Source organism: Azolla caroliniana, unplaced genomic scaffold, assembly GCF_043228905.1.
Source record: "Azolla caroliniana isolate FFs.n. ecotype wild unplaced genomic scaffold, voAzoCaro1.0.p SCAF_4, whole genome shotgun sequence".
NCBI classification, from domain to species: Eukaryota; Viridiplantae; Streptophyta; class Polypodiopsida; order Salviniales; family Salviniaceae; genus Azolla; species Azolla caroliniana.
In genome coordinates, this window is record NW_028230439.1 from 20901500 (window position 1) to 20921955 (window position 20456).

Consider the following 20456-nt stretch of genomic DNA (forward strand, 5'->3'; position numbering starts at 1 on the left):
ATCCAAACCATTTGGAGAAAATAAACCATACGGACTTGAAGTATCATTTCATAAGAGAGGTGACCAAAGACAACAAACTTACATTGGCATATCCATCGACAAAATCATATATAGTCTGATTCCTTAAGAAAGGCTCTACCAGCATATATAGTTTATGGGGCATTGAAATAAACTAATTAGAAGAAAAGAAAATAATAATTGTAATGATATGAAAGATGGTTTGAAAAGGTGAATTCCAATTAAAATGGGCGTAACTTCATGATATATGCAAGGTTGGTTTGAAGAATGACGGTTCTACAAAATAGAGATCAAAGAATACGTAAATATTCATATGTAAATAGATATATCTATATAAATGGATCGGATATCTTGTTTGACTGAAAAGGTTTACGAATATTTGACCTCTGAAGACGATAATATAATCTATCTATCTCTCTCTCTCTCTCTCGGAAGGTTGAAGTTCTGAATAAATTCCCGTGGCAGGGGTGGGGTGTGATCATTGGATGTTTCCGTAAGCAGTAAACAGAAAATCTTTATCCAAGATCATGTATTGGATAAAGTTGATAGTGCACGTGATTGGGGCCAAAGGTCCGATTCGTTTGGTAGATTTGGACCTTTGATCAAGGTTGTTGCGTACCCTGGAAAGATCCGTAAGTTGTGTACGAAGTTCCTATGATCAAGTGTTCCTAGCCCAAGTGAACATTTTAGTGAATGTCTTAAAATTGGCCTCTCTAACTGGTAAGGTGGGTGTCCACTTCCGATCTTTGGTTTACTCAAATCTTTAAAGTATCCTTACGCATATACCTTAATGGAGTCAGTTAGGGTATAGGCAGATGGGCCCATCTCTAGTCTAATTTATTCCATTAACGCATGGTTATCTGTTAGTGATCTTTGGTGTAGTAGATTCCATTAAGGTATGGTCACAGCTAAGGGAATAATCTTTGGTCTAATGGACTTCATTAAGGTATGGTTACAGCTAAGGGAATAATTGTTGGTGTAATGGACTCCATTAAGGTGTGGTCACATGTATGCTCCAAACAGTTGATGACCTACAATATATGTTATTAATAGCATTTTTTATGTGATATATGGTGTTAACGCATGTTCTATCTGGCTCCTAGGTTTGTCTCTCTATAGCCAAGATCTTGTTACATTTAACCAGGCCCTATACAGCAGTTCTGGGAAACATTCCTGGAACTAGTATTTACCGAAACATTGAGCAATATCCAGATTCTCTCAAAGAACATGGTATATTGGTGATTCGAATTGATGCTGCAATCTTCTTCTCAAATGCAAACTATCTCCGGGAAAGGTAAGCCACATGAACCCATCTTTAGTTTTCATCTCATTGCAGTGGTAGGTTATTAAACATTATTTAATATATATTTAGTTTCCATATGGCCTAATATTTTGTGCCACAATTCAACTGCATTTTCTGTTTCTGCAACTGCAATGAATCAACCAGGAAGAGCTCAACATGAGAAGCAATAGAGTGTAACTCTCTTGCTACCCTAGACAATGAGTTTTGTACCACATACAATCTTCCACGCTCCACCTATGAAAATTGTGGTATAGCCCTATAAATCAGCTGTCCCACAGACAACAAGCTCTTCTTGATCCCCAGAACAAAGCAAACTTGGTCTAGCGTTAGTTTTTGACCATTTTGCATGGCTGCTCTAACAACGTCAAGTCCTTCAATATAGCAGGCATGGTTATTGTCAAGGTAAACCTTCCCAAAATTATCTACAGAAAATGAAAGAAAGAACTCCCTAGCAGGAGTTGTAATAAAAGGAGACATTAGAGTCAATTATCCATGTTTGAATAACAAAATCTTGTATTGTCAACAATACATTTATTAAAGTTGTATCGGTAATTCTGATATCCACAACATATGATATATCCTCTATGTCAAGAATTTCTTGAATGGTGACTTTAGAGGCTATATTTGCATTCTTCCTCTCTTTTCCTTTGTTGTTGTCCACTCCATATTTCTTTTTCTGTTGTATCTTTCTATTGTTTTCAAGCTCTTGTTTGTAAAATCTACAATCAAGCTTTTTATATACTTTATGGCCATATGTTGAAAGCAAGTGGTTTCTTTCCCCCCTCCTTTGATGCATTCTCTCATAGAGTGGCCATGGAGAATTACCTCATTATGAACATGAGTATTAACTCTCGTAGAGCCTTAACACTCGTTTGCACTCGATCACACAACCTAGGTATTGAATCAAAATCAGCCAAACATAAAGACATGTAAGGTATGCAAGGGCTAGTAGAGGATGAATATCACTTGCTTTTTACATGCTCTGCATATAGTGCAATTCATGAAAGCTATAATGATATGTTAAGAGGGGGTGATGACTTAAGTATCACACAAAAGAGAACACCTAGAAGGTTGAGCTCATATGTGTATTCACACATCAAGACTTGGTGCTTCAAAGTATGAATATCCCTTCTTAAGAAGGAGACACACATCAAGATAACTTTTGTATTTAGGTCCTACGGGTCAATATTGGCCTCTCTATGGACGCTAAAAATATCTATCTATCTTTGTTGCAACCCTCCCTCTTGTTATGTTGGAAGAACTAGAAAACTCCCCCTTACTTTTTCGACGAATTTATTCATTGAGGATGGCTCCTCTAACTCTGATAATGTAAGACTTGCACTACTTGAGTGTGAGACTACAAGAGCCTCCCATGTTTTCGGTAGACAATGTCATGAGTAAGAAGATTGCCTTCATTTTGTCATCAAAGATTTGCAATCCCACAAGTTGAAGTTGATTGAGTAAACCATTGAATGTTGAAATGTGTTCAGTTGCAGACGTGGCATCCTCAAGTCATGCAGCCATGAGCCTTCTCATCAAGTGAACTTGATTCACTGCAGTGGTTTACTCATACATAGTCTTCAGTTTGCTCCATACCTCATGACCACTAGTCAGCACCTTGATATTTCCTAAAACTTCATTTGATACTGTCATGTAAATGTGGGCAACTACCTTACTGTTGAGCATTTTCCAAGTTGCATCATCCATACCAGCTGATTTGTTTTCCTCCTATGCTTCTGCATTGCCATGTAAATGCGGGTAACTGCATTATGATTGAGCAGTTTCTAATTTGCTTCATCCATACCAGCTGATTTGTTTTCCTCCAATGCTTCTGCACATCCTTGTAAGTAAAGTGTGCTTCCCATTCTTACCTTCCATAAGTTGAATCTAGTGCCATTAAACTTCCTGAATTGTACCCCAACGTTGACTAATATATATTTGCCAAGGTAAAAGAAAGAATACAAAACTGACATGAAAACAAAACACCCACTTATTCAAGGTGGAAGACTAAGCAATGGAGATCTTGAAAGGATGCAACAGTCGTGCTGATACCAATTGCAAAGAAATAGAAGATAGAATGGGATTATTTTGAAATATCTAAAGGCAGAGATAGAGAAAGTAAAAACAATTATGGGGTTTAACACATAGGAGAGGTTAAATAAAGCAGAAGCAATTCTGCAAAAACAAAAGCCCACAACTTAAAAACAAAATGTACAAGGTAGGAGTACACACACACACACACACACACTTTATGCTTTCTTTAATCTCTCCTATGTGTTAAATCCCATAATTGTTTAACACCACTCAAGCATGGGTAACAAGATCAGAACCAGAATTCTTCTTGGGTGAGAAAAAGGTGGAATACACATGCTCCTACACATACCTAGGAGTAACATTTACAGGACCTAGGTTCTCCTTACAGGAGGCTGCTTGTGCTCGACATTCTCGTGGATATGCAGCCCTTGGTGCTCTCGAGAGACAATGTTGACATTTGCAGTTCCAAGAGCCACGGACTAAGCTATGGTTATTTGATACACTTGTCACACCAACTCTATTCTATGGAGTAGAAACATGGGGACCGAATCTTAACAAGGCAAATCATTGGAAAGATTTAGAGAGACCTTTAGTGTCAATGATTGCTTGCATGATAAGGAGCAAAGCATCGGTGCCCCACGAGATAATCCGGGCAGAGATGGGAGCAACACCTATAATAACCGAGGCATAGTTCCGGTCAGTGACATTTATCCAATGTCTTTGGGAGCTCCTAATGCTATTCAGGGTGCTTCCATCCCATCCTTTTTGTCTATGGTATCTTCTTGGGGTCTTCCATGGATCTGGACCCTTGTCATGCATGTTAAGATCCATCTTTTCATTTTCTGTCCATTCAGACTCCATGGTGTCTTAGGACAGCAGGTATAGGGTATGAGATGCTGAGGGCAGAGAGAGAGAAAGAAAGAAATATTAACGTCTTTTAAGAGGCCAAAATGGCCTATAAGACCAAATAAGAGATTACATATTGAATGTTGTCTCGTCTTTGAGAACTCAAAACAAAATAAATATTACACAGTAAATATAAAAGTAAATAAGATGAAAAGAGAAGAAACGAGGGAATTTGGTTTTTGGCACAGGTGAGATTCTCAAGTTAGGTATATTGTAGCTTTTGTCTTCAAAAGATCTCTAGCATAGGTCGATCCAAAATGGAAATGTCTCCGAAGCAAGGGAAGCACCTACGATGGCGGGAGATAATGGCTTTTATCTGTCGATGACAAGGGTGTTGAGGTAGTGGTCCATGGGCCCGGGGCCTACGAGAGAGATAGATAGATAGATAGATAGATTATATTATCGTCTTCGGAGGTCAACAGAGAGAGAGAGAGAGAGAGAGAGAGAGAGAGAGAGAGAGAGAGAGAGAGAGAATAGATTAGAATAGGATATACATTTTCTTGTCCATGATGATGCTAATTTTAACCTATGGATCAAATCAACATCTCATCTTCTATGTGACTCCATCCTAAGAAGGGGGGTTTGAGTATGTGAAAATAATGCAATGCACATATGTGCTCACCTGTCTTGGTGGAAATTTGAGTATGATATGCACATTATCATGCCTGTCTAACAAGTCATTATATTTCTAGGGAGTCACCTTATATGTTCAGCATGTGATGAGAGTGAGGCAAAAATGGCCCAGAAGTCCAAACAAGAGGTTACATCTTAAAATGTTGTCTTGTCTTGTGTTTTTCACACATTTATTAATGCAATTGTATGTTTTCACCAAAAAAAAAGAGCTTGCCTAAATAATTGCAGCGCAGTTGGTAAGGTTGTGCATTCAACCCTTACATTCCACAGTGGCATCAAGTATATTAAGAAAATATGTGAATGCTTCGTGATCTTGACACAATCTGGTACATAAACTGATACTGGCAGTGATTCCTGCCTTGCTCTTGGTTGCTTTAGACGACCGCCTTTTAAAAGTATAATGTACACTTCCATCATGAAGTGATGGAGGATAGTATGATTAATATATGAATATATGAGTTTAATCAATTCCAGGATCTTGAGGTGGGTAGAAGATGAAACTGAGAAGATAATCAAGGAAATTAACCCAGTTCCTATACAATTTCTTGTCATCGATTTGTCATGTGAGAGACCTTGTCCTTTTTCAATAAAGTATTGAGTTGATTTAGAGTGAAATATGAAGCAGAATTCATATAATTTGTAGCTGTGACAAACATCGACACTACGGGCATCCGATCCTTGGAAGATCTCCTGACAAATCTCATCAACAGAAAGATTCAGGTAAGCATAAACTGACATTCTTATTGTTGCATGGTTGAGACCTCAACACTGCTGCCTTATGAAAGGATACCACAGCATTGGCAAGTTAATGATGCATAACTTGCATTTTTTTTACCTCAATGACAGCTTGCATTTGCAAACCCAGGAGGGGGAGTGGCTCAAAAGTTGGAGGATGCAGGGTTTATGGACTTGTTGGGAAGGGAGTGGTTCTTCTTCACTGTTGGAGATGCAGTTCAAGTATGCTGCTCCAAGCTTCGACTTCACCCTCTCTAGATCTGTCCAGGCAGTAGACATCTAAATTAATTTGGACTACCATGCTAATCTAGTAGCCATCCAAATTATATCAAGAAATGTGGACTATGCTTATCTCGGTTTAAGGATTTCATGTTTAAGCCAACACTCGATGACCTTGTCTAACAACCAGCATTCAACCCATTGGCATTCCAAAATGGTATTGCTGATCCTTTAACAAGTGGAGTGTACATTCTCTCTCCATTGCTGAAGAGAAGGAGAAATAAATAATCTTTTCCCTCCATTGTGTTTTTGTTTTCCTTTATGTTGGATGAAAAACGTTTTCTCAAGTATTAAAGAAACAGCGTCATAAATCTCATCTTCTCCCAAGATGGTTGTGTATTACAGGACAATGGTCTACATGCTATCGGATGTCTACGTTATTTGATATATATCTGCACAGTTTACATGAGCTATGGGTTTTACAATGAATTCCTGAATTAATACAAGTGTTTTTACATTTCCATTAAAACAGACTGATACAAAGAGGAATAAAGTAAAGAGGATGTCATTTACAAATTTCTACTATTTGTTTTTTAACTCATTGGAACATCTTTTTTCATAATGTGTTTTTGAGAAGGTTTGTGATCTCCCATGTAAAGGCAATGACAAAAAGCAATATCAATAATAATAATATGCACAAACATCTCTTACTTGTAGGTATAATATGGTTATACATTTCATAACACTTCTCAACTGATGTGCGACCTTTAGATTGATAATCACTAATTAATAGAAGAATGTACAGAGCCTGCCAATTAATTAATGGGATGTATCGTGTGTAAAATAATATAATTACAGATGGCCTTCTCACTGTTCAAGTGCACACTGCTGGCATCATATCTTCATTTGAGCAGAGGAATATCAAAATCCTTCCTTAAGCCAGTTGCAGAGAGCTTCCGGAAGGCGCATCCTTCTATTTGACGAGTCCTTTCTCTAGAGATCCCATACCTGAATCAATCACCACAAAACAGCAGCAAAGTTCAGGAAATGTCCCAGCATTGCCCATTCAGTACACCATATCCAGATGATTTATATGAATAGAACTGATCAGCCAATGATTTATGAGTTAGATCAGCCACAAAATCCTTGCTACATTGTGTTAATGCACTAACCCAATGAGCAATCAGCCCTTTAATTGGCTTCCATGAGAGAGCTGAAACACGAGTTACGTCATCAACTAAATACTTGCTATATTACATCAATACAAATTCTTGACGCTACACCACTAAATTTACAATATGCCCCCACCTCATGCAATTACATACTTGGAGCATGTTGTTTATGGTAATCACCTGTAACTGATTTTATCCAGTGACAGACCACGTCCATCAGGATGGTCCAGTCCATAATGCAACCTCACTATCTCACGTTCTCGCTTGTTTAAATATTTCGCTAGCAACTTGTCCACATCACCCTGCACATGTGAAAAATTAAGACCACACATTAACATATGGTGGCACATCATGGGTGAACTCCATTGAGCTATAAATCCAGCACATTTCAATTATATATGAGTATGCGATTTGGACCAAATGTCAGAAACTAGAGAGCTGTTAGAAAACATACCCTCGTGCATAGCTTGTCCACTGCAATCCAAGGGTCAGTATCTGCACTAGGATCAGCTATGTACTGCAAAGTTAAGAAAGATGTTTTTCAAGAATTGCAAGAAAATATAGTGTGTAGAAATCTTCCTTAACATAACAAGATTTACTCTATTTCTCCCCCTCCCCCCCCCCCTTTTTCTCTCTGACCTTACATTGTGCATTGAATCTTCTTCACGGTTTGAAAAACCCCACCTCTTGCCTTTGTCTAGAGATACTATCTTTTTGGTGGCCTGTAAATTTTAAAGACTGCTTAGCTCTGCAAGATCCTCCATTTTAAAGAATAATCTTTCGCAAAGAGGTAATTATATTAACAATTTACCTTTAAAGTTAAGGCAACCATTTCATCTGACATCCTTACAGCTTCAGAAAGACTCTGCACAACAAAATCACATCACTTACACTAAAGATGTATCGCCCAAATTGCTCGACAACATTCAGACACTAATAGAAGGCAACATTTTCGATTTGAATGTTTTTTGCAGAAAGGTGAATTGAAATCATATCTCAAAACTGCATGGCAAATGGCATGGTAGCCAATAGCTAAGTTAAGGATTACAGTGGATTTGTATAATCTAGCTTAAATGTTGATTTACAAAGCATCCTACTCCGTGTAATAACAACTGCAAAACTTACAGCACCCAAAAAATACAATGGATGTGGCAGCCCAACTATAATTTTTAGTTTGATTTCAGAAGATGTGCATACTTCTGTGATTCCTGCCTCTTCGAAGCACTGATGCGTAAATTTCATGATGCATTTCAGACATTATAACTAGATCTACATTAATCACTCCAGATTTGTTTCAGAACCGCTCAATTCTCTCGATTCATACATTTCATAGGATGGACACATCAAGTTTGAACGATGGCTTCTATTATAATTTCATAGCTTATTATTTCATCATATACTGATAGAACATCATGTTTCTTGAAGAATTCCATTTCAAGCAAAAAACATTGCCTTCCGGGATGAGCATTACCTTTACAGAAACCATTTCACCGTCCAACCTTAAATCAATTGCAGCTTTGTTGATAGCATTCAATCTTTCATGCATATGTGCAGGCAATCTGATAGTCCTAGAATGATTGGCTAAAGCTCGTGTTATGCCCTGGAGCAAAGACAAGTGAATCAACAATCAAAACCAAGAATAAGAAGACATCAATGATTTCAACACATGCATTGCATACCTGTCGAATCCACCAATGCACATAAGTTGAAAGCTTGAAGCCTTTCTTGTAATTAAACTTTTCGAGGCCTCGGAGGAGGCCAAGAGCACCTTCCTAGGATTTTCATCAAAGAAGTAACTTTGCGTTCTGAGGCTTATAAACAAAAGATATGCCAAGTTCAACAAAATTCTTGCTATGCATGTAGTACCTGAATAAGGTCAGACAGGGTAACTCCAAGGCTTGTGTATTTGTTTGCAACTGAAAATACCAATCGCAAATTTGAAACAAACATTTGATCTCGTGCTCGTTCGGCATCCAATATCCGTGACTGCACTTGTGAGACTGAAAGGCTTACACTAGAAGCCCACATTTCATCTGAAGGTTCGCATCCAAGAACATTGATGAGCCTGCACTACCAAAGCCGGGATGAGGCATGCCAGAAATTGAGAATAATACCAACTAGGGCAGCTAGTTCTTTATATACCAATAAGACTTACAGCTATGTTCACATTATCAGCATGCCCTTGCTACAACCAGCAAGGGACAAGAGGAGAATGTCTGTACCATAGTCATCTAGATTACATCTGATCTCGTGGTCATCCAAGGATTAATGGGCCTAACTATATGCTAATTGACTCCATTAATGTACCCTTCATGAAAGGGCTAATGGGCTATTTCTAGCCTAATTGACTCCGTTAACATAAACTTCAAGAAAAGGACGTGTATGCTCGTGAAATGCATCAATTGAGAAACAGATTGAAAACTGAAGACTGCAGGGAACTTACTTTCTTCTGGCTGTTTTAAGGTTCTGGCCCACCTTCATCTTCTTTGCCAACATGACTTCCTCTTCTTTAGTCAGCAATTCTCTCTTCCCTTTTAGTCCAAGTGTTGTCACTGTAGCAAGAGCCTCGTCAATTCTTGAAATTTTCTTTTTTCCACGTTTGCTTGAATCTATAGCCGAACCAGGAGTTTTTGGTCCCTTCTTTGCACTAGAATTATATACAAAAGAAATAACCTTTTCTTCTTCAGAAGATTTCTTCTCTTCTTCTGATTTCATATATTTTCTCTTAGAATTCCGCGAATTGATTCGTCTTTCTCTTGCCGATGGTCTTCGAGATACAACAGAATCATCTTGATTCGATAGTAATTCATCTTTGGGGAGCAGATACTTATCTTGATCAGAAGTTAAGGTCCATTGGGTCTCTAGAAGAGATCTCTGAAGCTCGGTAAGGAGCATTTCAACCTCAGACCATGACTTCCGTGGAAGTTCTATGAGCTGTTGATCTCGGTGTATAGAAGCATGAGTTCTCGCAGAGGCAGCTGGATGCTCTCTGAGAGCTCTAGAAGGAACTGAGGAGGAGGTTGATGATGATGAAGAAGAAGATGAGGATGAGGATGAGGATGAAGATGAAGAAAAAGAGGAAGAGGAAGAGGATATAGACCTGTTTTGAATTAGGAATGTGAATCTATGGTGATGCAGTAGTGGTCTCTGATCCTGAGAGAGCTGAAGCAGCTGTTTCTCTTGTGGATCAAAGCTGAAGACAGATGAACGAAGGAGGTGGTGATGGGGATGGAAACTAGTGGACACCATTGATGAGATGGTGAAGAAGAAGAAGAAGAAATGCTTAGTACTCGGACCATTAATTCATGAGGGAGAGAAGGGGTCTCTGTTTCTCTCTGGTTCTGGTTCTTTAGTATGTGCAGTGTATATTGTCTTCTTCTTTCTTCTTCTTCTTTCTTCTTCTTCAGGGTTTTCACAATTATGTATGTATGTATGTATGTATGTATGTGTGTGTGTGTATCATAATCAGTCATTCATATATCCCTGCATTTCTATTGGGTGCTCAATCCTTTCCATTAGCCACCCTTGGATCATTATCTTCTACCCCCCCACCCTTAGTTAGAGGGCTTTCCCACCAAGACAAGCTCCCCGCCACACGCGTCTCCTTCCCACACACACACGCGTGCGTCTCGTCTCCTCTCCTCTCCTCAGGCTTGCGGATCCTGACCTACCTATGCCCCGCTCCCCGCTCCCCGTGGGACGAACACTCAAACCCCTCCCTCCTCTTTCCGCCTCTCGGAGACAATGACCCCCACCCTCCCCACCTTTTACTACCTGCGAGGATCCTCTTTTGTTCCTTCTTCGACACTATCGAGTATCCTACAAAGAAGGTTTTAACGGTATACATGGTCTTCGCGTTTATATCAATTAAGAAAGGTGCCGCCTTTGTGCCTAGCTCCCACCAAAAAAAAGATGGTCACACTTCCTCGCGGTATCATTCGGTGCCTTTCCTAAACAGAGATGGGCACCTATCACCCTCATATTGCGCCTAAATGAGGAGGTTGCCGCGTTAGGTCAATGATATGAATTAACATTAACTTCATCTTAGATTGTTGTGAGGGATCGGGCAAGTGTGCAAGAGATGCACGAGAGAACCTCACAATGTATATCTAACGAGATCTTCTAGGCTACCCAAGTGAACTAACTAATCAAGTACCTCTCTCAAATAATAAAGACAATGGAAAGATTTACTGAATGGATTAATTGATTCCCACTTCATCACTCAAACTTTAGGGAAACACAATAAATGAAACACAAGCATTAACCACCGATATCTCTTTATTTCCATTAACCACGCTTACAAAAAAAATCAAGGGCTTAAGGTGGAAGCTTACGACTCAAACTTGAACACAAAAGAGTTTAGCTAAGATTAGGCCTAAAGGGAACACGAGACGTTAAGAGGAGAACCGTAGCTTAAAGGTAGACTCAAAAATGAAGAAGAAGTAGAATAGAACTCATATTTTCATTTTTAAGCTTCTTTTACATTTCACTATCTAGAACTATGTCCCTTTTCACATTTAAGGACTTTGGCTCTTAACATTGCTCTACTAGACCTTTGTCTCTTTTTCCCATAGATCAAAGTCGGCCTCCCGTGGACATTAAAAATGTATCTAGATCTATCTTGTTCTTTTCTTCTTTTCATCAAATCGTTATGGGGGGCAAGGGACCTACCTAGATCTATCTCCACCTTCTATAACATTTATGACCATCAAGAATGAGCAACATTCTAGGAGTTAATCACGACAATAGCAATTGTAAGACTAATATGTTGCATATAAAAATGCATGTTGATGCTTGCAAGACTAGTTGGTTGTATACAAAGATGCACATCGATGCTTGTTAGACTAGTTGGTGGCAAACAAATATTCACAACAATGCCTTCAAGACTAACAATTGCATTCGAAGATGGATGCCCAATTTCAGCTATAAACCACAAATCAACCACAATCTATTATGGCTCTTTTAGGCTATCTTCACTCAACAATAGTAGACTAAGGCTTTGACACTCAGTAAGAGATGTCATTATAATATCATCGTCGATATCCATACCTCTGATTATGTCATCACCAACAAGCCATTGTTGCCATGGAACTTCCAATTGCTAAGGAGTATGTAGCCACCATTGGGTTGTCGTGTGGTTGTTGCCATGGGGCCATTGCCACCTATAGGCCAGTCACCCAACACCTAGAAAGGAAAATAGGGGACGACTCAATAGAGTGGTTGTTTGCATATGATTATGTAAGTAAAACTATATTTTGATTAAGTCATTAATTGTATTGCTATGTAGACTAAGTCTTTAATAAGTCAATCATAACTTATATCGTCTTTTCGATGTTTTTGTAAAACTGATTGTTATTATGGTGTATTTCTCAAGAACCACATTGAGGTTGGTGTGCGAGGTCATATCTCAATTTTATATATTGTAAAAGAGTGGTCTATTATCAAATTGAACCATTGTGTATGTGGGCTTTTGCCTTTGGTTCCACCATCTTGAGGTTACCCCACTTCTACCAACGATTTAAAATATTGACTCTTGCCCTAGTTTCGAGTATATTTGAGAGTGGTGATAGTTTGGAACTATTGTGATAATCCTTGAAAGGTATAGAAACCAATTCCTCTAATCACCCTTCCTCCAAGAACATTATATGTGGAGTTGCCATTATGTTCCCCATGTCTAGCATGATGGTCACCATGGTTGATCTAGTTGCAAGACTTCTTCTATTGGGAGGTCTACTAGCCTAAATAGGATTGAATCAAAGGGTTGTATTCTTGATAATGGGGAGTCTGACCATGCTACATATTTCCTTTAATGACAATGACACCTAAGGTTGTTCGATTTGTTGAAACAAATCCACATTAACATTTGGGGTTGTAGGTATTTGTTACTATCAATGTGTAACATCTATTTTGGCATGCGCCTCGTTTGTGTGTACCTCGTGCAACAAGGGGTTATATGAGGGGAAATCAATAGCGATTTTCCAACTACACATGGAAGCATGGTTTTCCTTACCTTGGCTATTCTTCTAGAATAAGGTGAGCATAATTTCATATATTGGATTATTTCTGCATGAGGATTTGGATTAGCCTAGGACTATGTTTGCCGGTGTTTCATTTTTTTGGAGTTAATTCTCCGCCGCCATACTAGGAATTGACAATGGATGTCATATGCCTAAAAGATTTCTATACTTTTGTGAGGATTTTTCTTCCTCTTCCTCTAAAATATTGTTTCAATGCTTGCTTGTGTCATTCTATTTTTTTTTAATGATGTGTTGCGCTCTCAAATTGAATGTCTACCTACTTGAAACGATACAATAGAAAGCATATTAACACTTGCCTTCCGTTCCTCTATGGGGAAATCAAGTAGTAAGTATTCATTGTGATTTGGCTCATTCGCTAGGTTAATGTTGTGCTTCTTCCTTGACTAGGTGGATGACCAATGAACTTGTCTAATATGCGTAACTTCTAGGGCGCCCGAGCTAAAGTTAGCTTTTGGGACTTGCATTTATTCCATGTGGTGCATTCCTACCATTGTGAAGTAGCGACTCACTTCTGCCCTTTTTACTTATATTTTCTTCATCAACCTCTTCATTCCTCTAAAATTTATCTTTATTGGCAATTGAGTCTTAGATTATGTTATTCTTTGGAGCTGCTCAATGATCAACACAATCATGTCACACATGCTCCATACTATAGCACCACGTACACCATAGTGTATAGTTTGGGGATGGCCTTGAATTCTCCTTCCATAGAGGCTTGCATTTTGCAATATTTCTCCAAGTCTTTAGCCAATGTTTCTATTATCAACAAGTCGATATACTTTTTTATTTGCCTTTTCGATACCCTTTGCCTCAACAACTATTTGATCAACTTAGACCGCTTGCCTCTACCTCTCCCTAAGTGTCAATGTTTTACCGGTTCACTTCTAGGGCTGGTTAGGCATTACTCTTTACTTTATTGGCTTTGTTGCAATCCATCATTTAAGAACTTCGATTGTTTCACAGTTTTTGTTTACAACACAAACACTCGCAAGTTCACCATAGTGTTAGCTCACTCACACTCAACACTCATCAACACAAACACTACTCGTGGATCCTTCCTCTCTCATACACATTTAACTAAAACAATGTGTAATACGTTGAGAACAAGATAGGAAGGAATAAAGAAAGAAGGCATAATACATATAGCAATTACAATGTTTTAAATCAAGAGAAGAGATATCTTTTATGGTTGCAATGGTCGATCGATCTATTTATATATTCCTTTATGGCGCAACCATCCTCTCTACCTCCAACATCGTGATAGCACGATCGCATGAGAGTGTCAAGCATGTCAGGACAAGCCTCGGGGAGGGAGTGTGAAGCATGTCCGGACAAGCTTCGGCACACTGCATTAGGCAACGATGAAGGAGGCAGAAGTGTAATGGTGTTAGTTTATAGTCTAGTCTCTCTTGGACATGCTTCTCATTGACATAGTACGTAATATACTCGAATGCATTAGCAAACGTTATTGTTTACACGAATGAAAAAACGAATGCGTATGTTTAGCAAAACATTCTTATGTTTTTTTTAAAACACTTTTTACCGTGACTTTCTTAACTTAAAAAAAAATTATCTTATAATAAATAATGAATACAAAAAGTATGATATTTACCATACTTCGAGGGTGTTTACCATATTCGAATGATTGAAACATTCGCGAATGCGTATGGTTCATACTATGCTTCTCAAAACACACACACAAAATAAACACCAAAAATCTTGATCCTAACAGAACTCTGAACACACACACAGACACGCACACTCTGTTTCTGCTTCCATCGTTTTTTTCCTTCTGCTTGGAAGATCAAAATTGGGTATGCAGAGCTCGGACGCCACACGATGGGGCCTCGCCGCGCCTGCCGCAGCCGCCATCGCCGCCCCTCCCTTGCTCCCTCGCCACTCTGCTCGCCTCTTCCTTGACTCCATGTGTTCCTGGAAACGCAGGAGAATGAAGGTATGGAACCTAGCCTTTTACCTTTTTGTTTTTTGCTCTCCCTTTTCTCGTTGTTTTCTTCCTTCATCACATCCTCTCTGCACAGGCGGAAGAGCCTGTGTATGGCAAATTCAAGCGCCGGGGCTACCTCTTCCATGGAGCTCACAGATCTTCCTGCCCGGAGGTTATGGAGTATGAAGAGGTGGTGGTGATGAAAGACTGTGAATTGAATTCCATGAGCCATCTTGTGTTGAAGGAACCAACCTTTTCCCTTCTTGCTCATCATGCAGAACTAGAGGAGGATGAGTCAGCTGACGCCAGTGACAAGCAGATGGTGTGGTGCGAGAATATCATGAACACGAGCCTTCCTTCTGTTGCCGAGAAATATGATCATTTAGAACTATGTAGCAATGAAGAAATAGTTGTGAAAGATGAAATATTTTCGAGCGGTATGAACATGCATGGAGTTTTCAGAGTCGAGAACTCTCAACGTGATGTGATCAGAGAAGACAAATATGGCGTAGATGTAAAAACAGAAGAGAATGTTGAGAAGAAGATAAACGGGGGAACTAGTATTCGAAGGGGAAATAGTAATCAAGTGATGCTTGATCAAAAAAGTATGCCGTACGAAGTGGAGGCTTCTATATTTGAGCCTCCATACTATAGTGGGTGGGAAGAACTAAGTATAGAAGAGATGGTAGAACAAATGGATGGAGTGTATTCTGCAGAGAAATATGTAGAGAAATGCATCTGTCTCTTGCAAACGTGCAGAAGGAATAAGTGTTTCACCACTGCTTCACATGTATATACTCATATTTGCAACAATGGATTGGAAGCTCATGGACTTTTTGGAAGCTATCTTGTGTCCATGTTTCTAGAATGTGGTAGTTTGTCCATGGCACAGCTTGTATTCAACAAGGCATCTTACCATAATGAATATGCGTGGACATGTCTTATCCAGGGCTATATTGGAGAAGGAGATCCAGAGCATAGTCTGAGTTTGTTTTGGAGAATGCTAGAAACTCGAATCCGACCTAGCAAATACACATATGTGGCTGTTCTAACTATTTGTGCTAGACTAAAATGTATAGAAAGGGGCTTTCAAATACATGCAGCGATCGTCCAGGATGGTTTTGATGAAGAGTTGTTTGTTGCTCGATCTATTGTAGATTTCTATGCTAAGTGTGGTTTACTTTCAGAAGCACAAATGCTGTTTGATGATTTGTCGAGTCATGACAGTTATTTTTTTAATTCTATTGATGCAAGGAATATTGATCCAGAAATGGATAAGACATCAGTTGAGTATTCAGTAAACATGCAAGAAGGAGGGCTACCTAGAAGTGCTGCCATATTTGTTTATAATCTCAAAGCTTGTTGTAGCGTTAGGGACTTACAGTCTGGTCATGAACTGCACATTCAGATTCTGAAAGAGGGATTTGATGTATATACTACTGTCTGCAACACATTGATTGATATGTATGCTAAATGTGGTTCAATATATGAAGCTTTTCGGGTACTTTTGAAGATGTCAAATCGAGATGTCATCTCATGGACTTCCCTAATCATGGGGTGTGTTGAATATGGGCTAGTTGCAGATGCATTGAAGTGTTTAGAAAGGATGCAAGAGGATAACGTGTGCCCTAATTCGTTCACATATGTTTCTTGCCTGAAAGCTTGTGGAATCATTCAAGCACTTGACATCGGTCGTCGATTACATGTTCAAATAATGAAAGTGGGATGCTACATGGATTTTGTTGTTTGTAACTCTTTGATTGATATGTATGCCAAATGTGCATCTCTTGAAGAAGCACAAAATGTTTTTGATAAGCTCGCCATCCAAGACATAATAGGCTGGACCTCACTAATTGCTGGTTATGCTGAGCATGGCCCTCATGAGAAAGCAATAGAATGCTTTCGACAAATGAGAGTGGAGGGCGTGACTCCGAATGCTGTCACATTTGTTTGTTGTTTAAAAGCTTCAGCCAGTATGCGAGACTTGGAAATGGGTCAAAATTTGCACAAAGACCTCGTTGAAGATGGGCTTGAAGGGTATAAGATTGTAGGCAATGCGCTTTTGAGTATGTATGCTAGAGTTGGCTTGTATGAAGAAGCAAGGTCAGTGTTGTATGAGCTACCAGGTCGGGATGTCATTTCGTGGACGGCTCTTATTTGTGAGTATGCGGAAGATGGTCTCGGTGAAGAAGCATTGAATACTTTGGAAGAGATGCTTAATGAAGGATTTTCTCCAAACTCAGTCACATACATGTGCTGCTTGAAGGCATGCGGTAGTATCGGAGCCTTGAAAAGGGGCCGGAGGTTACACATGGATATTATTAAGAGTGGACTTGAAAATAACTCTTATATTCGCAATGCATTGGTTGACATGTATGCTGAATGTGGTCAACCTCTTGAACTTGATGACCATCCACATGATCTAAACTCCTTTTGAGCATAAACCTTATAAGGCTCTTGGATTATTGAATATAAAGTGGATACACGATGTCATGTAGTGGTATGCAGTAAAAGCTTTTGGCTTAGACACAGAAGAAGCACTACTCCTGAGGGACCTCAAACATGCAATACAGGGTTCCACAAACATATGGGAATGGTGAAGAAAGTGAGCACAGTAGTTCTCATGTGTTAATCTTTCTGCCGGTCTCCTCCCAAGTCATGAGCATATATGAGAATTATGTATGATAATGTGAGCTGCACCGATTCTTTCCAAATGACTGATCCATCATGAATATAAAAGGATGATTGGATAGGAAAAGCTACATCGCCGATGACATTGTTTGCTTGAAGAAGTCATATACAAGTGCCATTTCCAATCTCAGAATGTGCTATGAGGCTCCATTGAGTATTAATTTAGATCAGCCCATTGAGGAGCACATCCACGTCTTTCATAATACAACCTCTTTCATTTCTTTTCTATTTTTTGACTTGTCTTATCTGTGTACATTTTTGTCCAATTTATGTTCAAATCCATTGCACTCACATGCTATGTACTAATTATAGGAAGTCAAGAGAAAGTTGGAGATGTAGAGAAGCGAGAATCAGTATTGCCATGCCAGCAAATTTGGACAAGAAGACGAGGGTTGTCAATTTCAGTGAAATCTAGGATGAGTAAGAAAAAGGGTGGTTTGATGGTTTGTTGAAATGTTTCCAAGTGGATTGGTTGGGAACTCATTGGCTCATGATGTGGCATCGAAGTTAGGGAAATGGGAATCCTTTGGGTCCAACAAAACATTGGAGTTTTAAGATTACTAGAAATGTGAATCCTTTTGATCATTGAAACATAGTGTTGGTATGTTATTTGAAACTCAAGGAAACAATCGACCCAAGTGATGCACAGAAGAGTCCTCTTCTAAGAGTTGTTGTGGAGCAAGTGAAATGCTGATTCTCCATGCATTACTATGGAGAATCAGTCGTCTGTATGGAAGTAAAAGGTGGAAACTTTTATTGTGATGGATGTAGACAACATTACTTCTCCATAAGTTTTTGGTATGTTCTAGATGGACACTCGACCATCTTAGCCTAGTATTAATTGGGATATTGAGCTACAAGTCTCTCAATCTTGCAAACGTGGGGTCAAGTATTATTCTTGGTTAATATTTGAGACAACACTCATGTGGTAACCACTAAAAGAATCTCTTGCAAAAGTTCTTTGTGGTATTGATGTTGAACATTTAACATGTCCATGCTCACAAAAGTTTTAGGACTCATGCTCTTGATCTCCCCTCATGATAAGGAAAACCATGTTGTATTGTGTTGCCTTGAGTAGATATTATTCAAGAATTTTGATTTACAAATGCATAGTTACAATGCGAATCAACTGGAATGAGTAATGCATAGTCACCATACAAATAAACTAGAATCTATGATCTCAACTTCCAAGTTTTTGAGATTTTCATTGCAAAGCTCAAGAACTTTGTGATGCTAACACAAGTAGAGTCCAAACCATGATGTGACATCCATTTATTCTTTCCCGAAATAATAAGCAAAAGCATTCAAAGGGAAATGTCGTTAAAAGGGAACAACGTGAATCATGTGCATGATTCAACACTTGCTCCAATATTGATTACAAAGAAGGCATGTTGTAGATTGAAGAACTATGCTTATCACACAAGAAGAACTCCTATTTTGATCATGAAGAGTCCTAACATGATTCTATGCCTTTCATGAGACTCAAATATGTGAATATTTTTACAATCTTATCTTGCAAATTGTTTTTTCTGCAACATTCAAAACACTCTCTACTAAAAAAGAACAATAGTGTGTTCACATTGTGGCGAGACTAGATATACTTCTCAACATTGTCATGGTGAAAGACAATCACAAGTACAAACCATTGCTACCCCATCAAGTTCAACAACTCCATAATTCATCTACGAGCTCGAACAATCCAAATTGACAAGGCTCTTGAAAAATCTTACGTCCCCTTTAGATGAAGTTCCTTAATCTTCTAAGCTCATCCTAAAGCTACACATTACTTCCCTAGGCATTTGAAGGGGTGTCCTAAGCCCTTTATGATGTAACAAGGTTGATTTGTTCTTAAAGTGGAGATATTTCCGGGATCCATACATACACATGAATTGGTTCTCACACTTTCAAAGTTAGATATTCATTTAATCATATCTTTTATTGATGTGTATCTCATTCCTAAGGATAGACATTCATAGTTTAGAACACGCCGACCATGGGGCTTGAACCCATGACCACAAGGTTAAGAGCCTTGCGCTCTACCAACTGAGCTAGGCCGGCTAATGTATTGAAGCAAAGATTAGTTCTATCTTTAATTTCTCTTGAAGTTAGAAGAGATTGCAAGAGCCTTTTTGCAATGCGTTGGAATAGAGAGAATCCAACCAATGTTGTAATAAGATGCAAAAGTTGTGATATGAAGACATTGACATCGAGGAGTACACACATGTCAATGTGAGTTCTTTCTACCTTTTGCCAACATTGCTACCTATGCGAAATTGTTAAGATTGGTTGCATTCGGATTTCTTTCTATTGCTCAATCACATCTCTCCATTTTACACTTTTTTTGCATTTGAGCTTCCAAGAGTCCTTGGTATGGGGAAGACCTAATAATCCTAAGGCATCCAAAAAACATCCTATGATGCGTAAGGCATGACAATGAAGATAAGTAAATAGGAACAACACTACATTAAGAGTATTGTTCGACCTTATACACTCTTGCATGTAATCTATTCAAGACAATAATATATAATGCAGGGCATGAGTCCACTATATCGCGATGTCTTGTTTTGTCCCCATTATATATATTTCTATGAGTCTTCAATGTCTTAGCGATTTTAGTTTGTTTTGTATTAATAACCTACTTTAAGTTAGGTCAAGTTTCCAAATTCAAAAAAAGTTGTACATGATTTCTCTCATAAAATTCCTAATATCATACTTGGTTATGGCGATGAGACTAAACATATTTCTTAGCATTGCACGATGAA

The 20456-nt window shown here is 38.7% G+C and overlaps 3 protein-coding genes and 1 non-coding gene across 7 annotated transcripts in view; 2 read left to right on the plus strand and 2 right to left on the minus strand.

Annotated features, from left to right (window-relative positions):
- Positions 1-6149, plus strand: part of LOC147865365 (sulfate transporter 1.1-like) — a 33756-nt gene extending 27607 nt beyond the window's left edge. For all 3 annotated transcript variants that reach the window (XM_087318148.1, XM_087318149.1, XM_087318146.1), the window contains 4 exons: positions 1122-1312; positions 5369-5457; positions 5538-5614; positions 5741-6149. In XM_087318148.1, the coding sequence (XP_087174274.1) occupies positions 1122-1312; positions 5369-5457; positions 5538-5614; positions 5741-5887 (504 nt within the window). In that variant the 3' untranslated portion in view covers positions 5888-6149. The remainder of the gene's footprint in view (positions 1-1121; positions 1313-5368; positions 5458-5537; positions 5615-5740) is intronic.
- Positions 6150-6530: 381 nt separating this feature from the next.
- Positions 6531-10333, minus strand: LOC147865366 (uncharacterized). 2 transcript variants are annotated; one of them, XM_087318152.1, is made up of 9 exons: positions 9464-10330; positions 8887-9085; positions 8700-8792; positions 8492-8620; positions 7832-7885; positions 7665-7742; positions 7475-7537; positions 7201-7322; positions 6531-6856 (listed from the first exon to the last, which is right to left on the minus strand). In XM_087318152.1, the coding sequence occupies exons 1-9, from the start codon at positions 10267-10269 to the stop codon at positions 6751-6753; spliced, it is 1650 nt and encodes a 549-aa protein (XP_087174278.1). In that variant the 5' UTR covers positions 10270-10330; the 3' UTR covers positions 6531-6750. The 2 variants fall into 2 exon arrangements, 1 of the variants encoding a protein (XP_087174278.1); XR_015529647.1 differs by lacking the exon at positions 6531-6856 and having other exon boundaries at positions 7236-7322; positions 7660-7742; positions 9464-10333.
- A 4514-nt stretch (positions 10334-14847) lies between these two features.
- Positions 14848-17920, plus strand: LOC147865367 (pentatricopeptide repeat-containing protein At4g18520, chloroplastic-like). The gene is made up of 2 exons (XM_087318155.1): positions 14848-15012; positions 15098-17920. The coding sequence occupies exons 1-2, from the start codon at positions 14875-14877 to the stop codon at positions 17438-17440; spliced, it is 2481 nt and encodes an 826-aa protein (XP_087174281.1). The 5' UTR covers positions 14848-14874; the 3' UTR covers positions 17441-17920.
- A 1759-nt stretch (positions 17921-19679) lies between these two features.
- TRNAK-CUU (transfer RNA lysine (anticodon CUU)) lies at positions 19680-19752 on the minus strand. Its single transcript has one exon. It is a non-coding gene; the product is annotated as a tRNA-Lys (tRNA).
- Between the last annotated feature and the right edge of the window lie 704 nt (positions 19753-20456).